This window comes from Camelina sativa, chromosome 17 (assembly GCF_000633955.1).
Source record: "Camelina sativa cultivar DH55 chromosome 17, Cs, whole genome shotgun sequence".
NCBI lineage: Eukaryota > Viridiplantae > Streptophyta > Magnoliopsida > Brassicales > Brassicaceae > Camelina > Camelina sativa.
Window position 1 is genome coordinate 34,296,462 of NC_025701.1, and position 9,856 is coordinate 34,306,317.

Here is a 9,856-nt window from a genome sequence, read left to right on the forward strand (position 1 = left end):
CCTTCTTGAACCCCAATCATTGGATTGGAATATTATTAACTATTATCAACTCTTATTTGGCATCTAAATTTTGTTTTAAGTACCATCTAAACAAGTAAAACAAGATATCTAAATAAAAATTTATGCATTTAGTTCTACGTACTTAATACACATAATTTCGAAACATATGGGGTCATTTTTTTTACAATTTAAAGACAACAAAACCAAACCAAACCACACGTGAACATTTTACTAGAAGAGATACAGTTGGAGAGGATGAGGAACCATTGGGCTTCCACTAGTTACGATGGACCTCTACGATGTCAACGAAAGGTTTCGGAATTTTGAGTGGTCACCTCTCCTACGTTTTTGAAAGTCATATATCCCGTTTGAACTCGAATCCTAGAAGTCCGGTCCTCGTGTCTTCCATTTGTTCAACAATTACTTCTTGTGTGTAGAGCAAATTCATCTTTTCCGTCGACTATATTTGAGATCACAGTAGTTAAATACTTCAAATTCAGCAAACTTAAAGACGCGGTAATAAAAAGACAAAACAAAGCAAGAAATATAAAAAGACGTTGAAAACAGCAAACATCAGTCATCAATCCTAATATTTATATAACCTTTTTGTTATTAACAATTTTTGTAGATTTGGAGAACTGACTTTTGTTAAAAATGCATTCAACCACTGACTTTTTAAAGCTTGCTAATTAAAAAAATGGAAGATTTGGCTTTGTAACGACAATCGTTGTAGTTTTTAATAGGAAAATTCTCAAAAAATTACAAAAATGATTAGTCTATATAAAAAAAATTAATATATATATACACAATACGATTAAACTATCAAATTGAAAGGTAATAAAATAAAAATATTCAAAAATATAAGATAAGATATAAAATAAAATTTGGTGTTCAACTATATAACATATATTTCGTAACAAAAATATAAAAAGATAAGAATAAGTCGTTCTACAATTTAAGAACATTTAAAAAAAAAGAACTATCAATACAATAAAACTACAATGTTTCTCACCATAGCATGACATCTCAGCCTCAACTTTTAAGCATGTGTTAACACCTCAGTCAAAATTTATACCCTATCAAATTATAACAATTAATACATATCAGCCTTTTTTAATCTTAGGTGGACAAATAATAGTCTTCTTCATTGGGAATCAACTCGAGGATCTACTAGTCTACCTAGAATAATGTTGCGGCAGTGGCAGAGGAAGAAGCTGCGGAGGTTGTGAGTACATTACAACAAGCTTCATAGCATCCATTGGATCGAGTGGATTTGTCTGGTCGGAAACTGAAACTCAAGCATGTGAAAAGTTTCAAGGTATCCTTGTCCTTAATCTCTATGAAAATCAGCCTGAGGTCTGTTCTAAATCCAGAAAATTTTAATATCCAAGAAAATCTGTTAGTGTTATGATATGTTATGTGTCAAAGATGTAAACTTTTGCTATGGATTTGAATCTTTAGGGTAAATTAATTGGTTTTTAGATATGTTCTTTGTCAAGCAAATATGTTAGTGTGTGTTTTCTTTGTTCAAAGAATTATACTTTACTTGGTTTTGAGTCTTTAATAGCTAATGTATCCGCCTAACTGGATCGATTATTGTGGTGATGTCTAGATTGAGATTGATTCTAAAGTGTGTGTTGCTTTGTCTTGATCAAAGGCTATGTTTGATTGCACGGCCCTTGCAATATTAAAGAGAGATCATTGGTCACGGACAATAGCAAGATCAAAGAGCCTTGTGAAGCAGATGTTGGAACCTGATCCCACTAAGTGTTCGACTCCTCCGCAAGTTTTTGGTAATGAAATGATTTTAACTCATTTTTTTCTTATTCAGCTTGTTTTTTCTTCTGTTGGGTTTGAAGTTGTGAAACAGAATGATAAGCTCCAAATGTTCTTTTACCTAGAAGAATCTTGTTAAGTTGTCAACAGAGTGTTTTGCATTTTGAAAATTTCTTGTTTGGTATCCGTTAAGCTTCAATTGTATCATAGTATGAAGATTCGAACTATCAAGTTTTATGGCATTTTGTTTGACTATCAAGTTTGATGAATTCCATTGTTGTTTTTGTTTTATGGATATGAATGTATAATGAAATATTGCAGATCGTTCGTTATACATACGGAAACCGGTCATGTTATTGAATGAGTATGTTTAAGCCAACACTCACTCTCTCTTCAAATCACTGTATCATTTTGCAGGAAGAGCAACGTGTTGTAGAAGCCAAAATAAGGATATGGCAGAAGGAAATGCAGGATGAAGAAGAGAAAATGCAGAAACGTCTGGAATCATGTTCCTCTAGCACAAGCGCAATGACTAGCTAAATGGAATATGGTTCAGCTTCAGGTCGGTTTATTTGCCTTGCAAGAACGTATCAGGAACAAATGGTGTCACAAAGGCAGTTTTGACAGACTTCGTTTTCAAATTAGAGAAAGAAGAGATGTTGGTAGTAAGATAGCAATCATTACTGTACTTCGCTTCCCTACTATATCTGTAATTTATTTTTTGTTGCCTTTTTTGTTTAACTTGTTGCGTGCAATTTTACTTTAGTACTTGTTGAGTTTACTGATAACCTTCCGCTATTTAACAGATCCATTGCTAGCATATGCCTTTTCGCATGCAAGCAAGTGTTGGTGTGGGGTAAAGTGACCCTTTGATGGAATAAATAATACGATCTTCAAGGTCACCCTTTGATGGTAGTGAGAACTCAACTTCTGCTCCATTTTTTGATATTTTTATTTCAGGGAAAGGTGAAATACTAACATGCTCGCAAAGCTAAAATCAGAATTTTTCTATGGGGTGTTAGGAGGTTTGAGTCAATTTGGAATTATAATGAGAGCCAGAATTGTTTTGGACCATGCACCTAAAAGGATATGTATCATCTCATCTGATACCAATTTGTTTCTATTCATTGAATATATCTATTTATTTAGTCGACATTCATGGCCTGATTTTTATTAGTAGTTTACCTATCAATTTCTATAGTTGTATTTGCGTGAAATTACAGATATCAGTATTACCGTATTACTATATCAGAACCAGATACTAATGAGATTAATCTTAGAGTTGTTCCCTTTTGGTTGTATTTCTTATGCTTAGCTTTGCCACCCAAAATCCTTAGTTGAGTTTCTTCCTAATTATGCTCATGTACTGATGCGTTAATAAATGAAAGTAAGCAACCATAACAAATGAATACAACCCTCATCAATCAGAATTTTGGAAGGCATTTAGGACCGATAAGACCACTGAATTTTTCCTTTTCCTTCCCCATTCTGTCAGATGTTTGGATTTAACAAAGAAAAAAAGACATCAATAAAAAATGTGAAATATTCGACAATTTCCAATACAAAGACACATGTATTCCCCAAACCAAAGAAAACACACAAAAATAATAATTTACCCATTAAATTTCTACAATACTAACCAAAATTAAACAAAAATAAAATGCAGGTGAAGATTACAAAGAAACAAAAGAAAATTAAGTCAGAAAAAATAACATCTCAGCTATTCCAAACAACTATTTTCCCATTTAAAATCTCATTTCTTGACCTTAATGTTATATAAAAAATCCTTCTTTTAAATACAAATATGTATTTTACAATACATACACAATGCGATTTAGCTGTTCTACCAATAATAAAAAGCATAATCAATAGAAACCATCATCCAATGAACCAAACATCAAGCAATAATAATGGTCAACCAATGCATCCTAATATAAGAAAAAACAAAATTCATTAAATCTAAGATTTCACAAAAATAATTTTTTTTAAACCAAAAATTAATAACAAAAATTTAAAAACAAAAATATTACAAATGAACATTGTTAAAAATCAATGTTAACAATGATTTTTAATTTGTTGAACAAAAAGGTAAAAACAATGATTTTTAATTACAAACAACATAACAAAAATTAACCACGAAATAATTAAAAACAACATAACAAAAATTAACCACGAAATAATTAAAAACAACAAAACAATAAACAATCTCGCGGCGTAACGCGGCTATTATCGTAGTAATATTATAGTTCAAGTGATCATCGACACATGTTACAAAAAAGAGAAACCAAAAAATCCAAAAGGAATTTTCCTTCACATTATGTGTATGGCCATAATTAAAATTTAAAACTTATCTATCTATATTTCGTGAGCAAAACAAAGAGCTCGTGTTGGTGCTTTTGTAATTTGTCTTTTCTTTTGTATTAGCTTAAAGCAAAGTCATTTTCATTACGCACTTACACAAAGTTCCGATGCACTAGAAGTTGATATACCAAATTGTAAATAATTCAACTCCAATTTACCTTTGTTTTATTTAGTTTTGGTTTGGGTAACTTTGATCTTTTTTCACTCGACATATGAAATTATGATATCATAGTTGTTATTGAAGAAATGCTTGGTATTTTCAATTGATTTTGTTGGTTAAATTTTCTTCATATTATCTCAAAGACCACTAAGTTTTTTTTTTTTTTTTTTTTTTTTTTTTTTTTTTTTTTTTTTTTTTTTTTTTTTTTNATCCCTAAAAAGGGGTGTGTTCTTACAACATGATTCAAAATAGAAATAAAAAGTTAAAGATAGAGGTTCCATGAGCTTTACAAGGAGATTTTCAAACTGATAAAGTTTAACAATCTTTGAAAAATCTATTGGATCCAAATTGGATTCGTATTTGAAATCAGGTTTCACGAATTCCTTGACCAGCAGGTGATCATGAGTGGCTCTAGCGGACAACGCATTTGAACTAGTAAAAGGTTGTTCCATGGGGGGAACGCTTATGGGGTTTGCCACCAGCATGAGAGAGTTCAAGAGCATGAGATCAAAGTCCTTTAAGCCTTGAGGAACTAACCGCAGGATTCCATAAGAAGCTGTAATCGGGAGTCACAGAAAGTGGGAGTCAAGCCGGAACAAAGCAGGTGGGTCATCCCTCACATGGCAATGAAGGTAAATGAATTCCACACAAAGCTTGTACTCAGTTTGGTCCTGGAAAAAGTTAACAGACCCAAGCTTTCGGTCCATTAGCAGTAGATGGTACAGGGGATCAAAGTCCTTTAGGTTTTTAGGAACAAAACTCAGGATTCTAGATAAAGCTATAATCGAGATTCGCAGAGAATGAGAGTCAAACCGTAACAAAGCAGGTGGGTCATCCCTCACATGGCAATGGAGGTAAATGAATTCCACACAAAGCTTGTAAACAGTTTGGTCCTGGAAAATGTCAACAGACCCAAGCATTCTATCTAGTGGTGGTAGATGGTACAGGGGATAAAGGAGTTTTGGAATAGGGTTCAACCAAGCTGTCGGATCAGAATCATAATGAAGGTTATACAATGCAAGCATCCGGACAGGGTTAAAAACTGACCTCGACAAATAAATCTATCAAGCAACTCTGAAGCTATCAATGTTCTGCTACCGAGGAAACCTCGTCTTGACCAAGCGGAAATAAACAGTACTAAAGCAATTGGACTTGACTTAAAGCTCTCAATAACATATCTAGGTAGAAGAAGTCTAATTCTAGTCATATATTGTCGAAGGTGGGTCAGGAAATTCACATGCTCAAACAGCAAAGACCAATCAAGATATGGCAGCAGGCATACAAGATCATTAAACGGATGAAACCAAAGAAGTACCATTCGTAAGAAAGTTGAGGACACAGACCTGAGCCTTAAGTGATGAAATCGTGGGTCATTGTTTTTGGTAGTGGGCCGAAGGGTGGTTATTGGGCCTGACCAAGGGTGCAAGTCCATTACCGGGAACCCTAGAGTCTCACCAACTGAGCTGGAAGTGGCGATGGAGTGGCGGCGTATTAGCGAATAGGCGTTCCGACTGTAACTACTAGACACCGGTGAGGACGGGGTCGGCGAAGGACGGTAGTACCAAACCTTGAAGGTGGAGGAGGGTTCGAAGGGGAACAAAAGTAAACTCACCATCTCTAGTGCTCGCGGACCTGACCTTCTTATCCAGAGAACGAGAGCACCGTGCATCGTCGTCTTACACACCGGACAGAGAGAATCAGGCAAATCGAGGAATTGTTCAGATCTATACCTTTGGAGAGGCGTCAGGTTTACTAGATTCGTTAGAGGGTTTGAGGAGAGGGCATGGGTCGGGATGAAGGTCGACAGAGAATTCCTTCGTCGTTTGTCTCCGGAAGAATATCTAACAATAAAGCTTTTCAATGGGGGAGAGAGAGTTTGAGGGTGAATCAGGGCGATTTGAAGAGATTGAGATATGCACCAACAGAGGAATAAAAGGGAGCAGGTCATGCAGAAAGCAACTGAAAAAGGACCAAGGACCCGACGCCGGTAAGTCGGAGCTTCACCGGCGTCGGAGCAGGAATCGATCGAAGGCTTCTCGATATTTGGGCCTGAGAGAGTTTTTGGAAACCCTTTTATCGAGAATCAATCCTTTTAATAGCTTCAATAAGAAAAAAGGAAATCTCAAAGATTACTAAGTGTGTCTCTCTTCTAGTTGATAAACTGTTTTTGAAAATATTTTGGACTAAACACGCTAATTGAAAACTTATCAAATGATTAAATTTAAGAAACAAACGTTATATATTTTAGGGCAATTGTCATAAATACCACTAAAATAGGTTTTCATTCCAAAAATACCATAATTGTTTTTTTTTCCAAAAATACCACTAAAACGTATATTTTTCCAAAAATACCACATAATTGAACTAAAGTTCTAATACTAAAAACTAATTCCTAAATTCTAAATACTAAACTCTACTCCTAAAAACTATACCCTAAAACTAAATGTGTCAACCCAAGACTAAAAAAAAAAATTCTACATCCTTAAAAATCAATTTTTGTGTTTGTGGTAATTTTGGAGAAAAAACTTTTGTGGTATTTTTGGAAAAAAAACTAAAATGTTGTATTTTTGGAAAAAAAAACTTTTTTAGTGGTATTTAAAAGAATTTATCTATATTTTAGGTAAACATTATTCTTTAATGTAAAATAAAAATCATATACACTATCATAATATAAAAATTGCATGCAATGATGTATCCTCATTTACTAGTATAGAGCGCATATATAGATACCGTAATTTTCTGGTGCATGATCATCATCAAGTATAGGAATATTTAAGAGTTTATTAGGTGCATTGCGGTTTATTCTATATTTTGACAGGTTGTTCATGCACCAATTGGGGTCGTTCATTGCTATTTCTTGTATGTTTTCAACTTGACCGAGAATATTACATCTAAACTATCAAACACACAAAATTTTACATTTTTTTGAAGATAATGTTATTGTTTTGCTAAATAAATGGCTTTTCTCTTTCTATACAGCAACATGCATACTTTCTAATATTAGAACCAACTGGAACTAAACATTACCCATTGAGTTGAGAAGAACGTGTACTTCGCCAACTAATTTCGTTTTTAAATTATTTTTTATTTCTCTAAAAATAATATTATAAGCCTGTGTTTCCAATGTTTTCTTTTCTTTTTTTCCGATGTCTTCTTTCATTTATTTCACTCAATACATATCCATATATGTGTATATATAGAGAAATATACTTCAACTCTTTTCCAAACCTACACCCCCCTCTCCCCCTCCCATCAGCTCCATTGTAAAAATGGAAAACAAAAGCCATAGCAACCACCACATCCATCATCCACCATCCTGGAGCAGCCAAGAGCAGAACCATCATGGCCTCATTTCAATAAATGCCATGATCATCATTGGCATCTCCATCATCTCATTCTTCATAATCTTTGCAATTCTCCTTATAATCCTTTTACTTCATCGGCTTAAATCCGCAAGAGACAAAGCACAACAATTATCTTGCAAAGAGAGCTTTAGTAACATTAACAACGGTGGAACTTCAACCAACTACAGCTACGCATCTAGCCCTGGTAAGACACATATATACACATTAATTCCTTAAATTTCAGAAAAAATCATGAGTTTTAATTCAAAATCAATCAGCAATGAGTGAAAAATCTCGTATTTTTTGTACTAGTATAGAATCATTTCCACATCCAATGAGCTCTAATTTTCTTGTTAGATGACATCAAGATAGATTGTCTATATTCAAGAAACCCAACATCATTCAGACAATTGCCACCACAGCCAAAAAGTTGTAGGAGAAGCCGAGTAGAAGGAGTAGAAGTGTACACATACAAGGAACTAGAGATTGCGACTAATAATTTCAGCGAAGAGAAGAAGATCGGAAGCGGTGGATATGGAGATGTGTACAAAGGAGTACTAAGTGATGGAACTCTTGCGGCCATTAAAAAGCTTCATATGCTTAATGATAATGCTAGTCACCAAAAGCATGAAGAACGGTCCTTTAGGATTGAGGTTAGTCGTTCCCGTGCCCACTTCATTTATTATCCATTCTTTCTTATCTACCCTTTTTGTGCTTATTTATTGTTTCCATGTTATCAACACATGAAATTAATATACTGGTATTATAAAAAGTATATATATTGAAAATTTTGAATAATCTACCCTTGCATTGTAAATTTTGAAATCTTTGAAACTTTTAAATTTATATATAGTTGCTCCAAGTAGGTGACTCATCACGAGACACCGGATCACACTTAACTCTCCTCTACAACTAAATATTAGGACATATATTATCTCTTGTGATATTTTCATAAAGGGAATTTTTTTACAAAAAACAGTTCTCCAAATTGCAAGTTTTACTCTTAACGCAGTAAAAATGTAAGTCAAACTCAAACACATAAAATTAAACTAACTCGCAATATAATTTACCGACATCATCATCAAGCTTTTTTAATTTATAAGAAGTATTATAGCAAATCAAAGTTTTTATGATGTAAAGTCCAAATCTACTTAAAAAAAAAGATTAATGTAAGTAATTACCGTAAAGGTTTTTCGAAATACGTATGAGATACTAGGGATTAATGTAAGTTGAAAGTAAACTTGCAATTTTTGTTTAAAAAAAGTTGATGATATAATTTTAAAAATAATATTTTAGAAGATTAATTGTAGACAACATTTTATAGATGTGAAAGTTCGTGTTTTTATTATAAATCCAATAGATCGTAATACATTTATCCTTTCCTGGATTATACAATACATGTTTGACAGAAAAAAAAAAAAAAGATTATACAATACATATGTTGACCAATAACTCTCTGTGTTGTACAGTCAGGTAATTATCATCCATGATTTAGATTTCTAATAGAACAATAACTAAGAGTTTTAAAATAGATCACAAGATTGTAACTTTTTTTGTTTTTTTTGTTTTTAAATGTTTTCCTATCCAATATCTGTATTTGCTAAAATACAACGTAATCTAAAAAACAAAAAACAATTGAAATCGGATTCCTCTAATTGACATGCCCCTTTCAGAATGTGCTGGGATTTTTTTTTGTTTTATTTGGCATCCATGTGCTGGGATTTATAAAGTTCAAATCATTTGATAAAGATTTTGGTCCGTGTGCCTATATATTTAGTAAAGGAAGTACCACTATTCAATAGTACTATTTTGTGGAATAGTCAATAAATAAACAAGTTGCTTTGTTTATTAACTAGTAATTAAAACGTCAACCCATTAATATTATGTCTTTTCACAACTACATTATCAGCATTTGTTGACTTGTGACCTTAAGTTTACAATTACATAAACGAATGTAATCTCTTAATGGTGCAGGTGGATCTTCTTAGTCGATTACAATGCCCATATTTGGTGGAGTTACTTGGATATTGTGCCGATCAAAACCATAGGATCCTAATATTTGAATATATGCCTAATGGTACATTGGAGCATCATCTCCACAATCACAGTTGTAAGAATCTAAAGGATCAATCTCAACCTTTAGATTGGGGAACCCGGCTTAGGATCGCTCTTGATTGTGCCAGAGCTCTAGAGTTTCTACACGAAAATACAGTCT

At 33.2% G+C, this 9,856-nt stretch overlaps 1 protein-coding gene across 1 annotated transcript in view; it reads left to right on the forward strand.

The window, feature by feature from the left end:
* The window catches only part of LOC104760056 (serine/threonine-protein kinase CDL1-like), a 3,293-nt gene continuing 908 nt past the window's right edge, over nt 7,472–9,856 (forward strand). Inside the window, exons 1-3 of the mRNA XM_010482905.1 lie at nt 7,472–7,846; nt 7,999–8,294; nt 9,616–9,852. Coding sequence (XP_010481207.1) covers nt 7,567–7,846; nt 7,999–8,294; nt 9,616–9,852 — 813 coding nt within the window. The 5' untranslated portion in view covers nt 7,472–7,566. The remainder of the gene's footprint in view (nt 7,847–7,998; nt 8,295–9,615; nt 9,853–9,856) is intronic.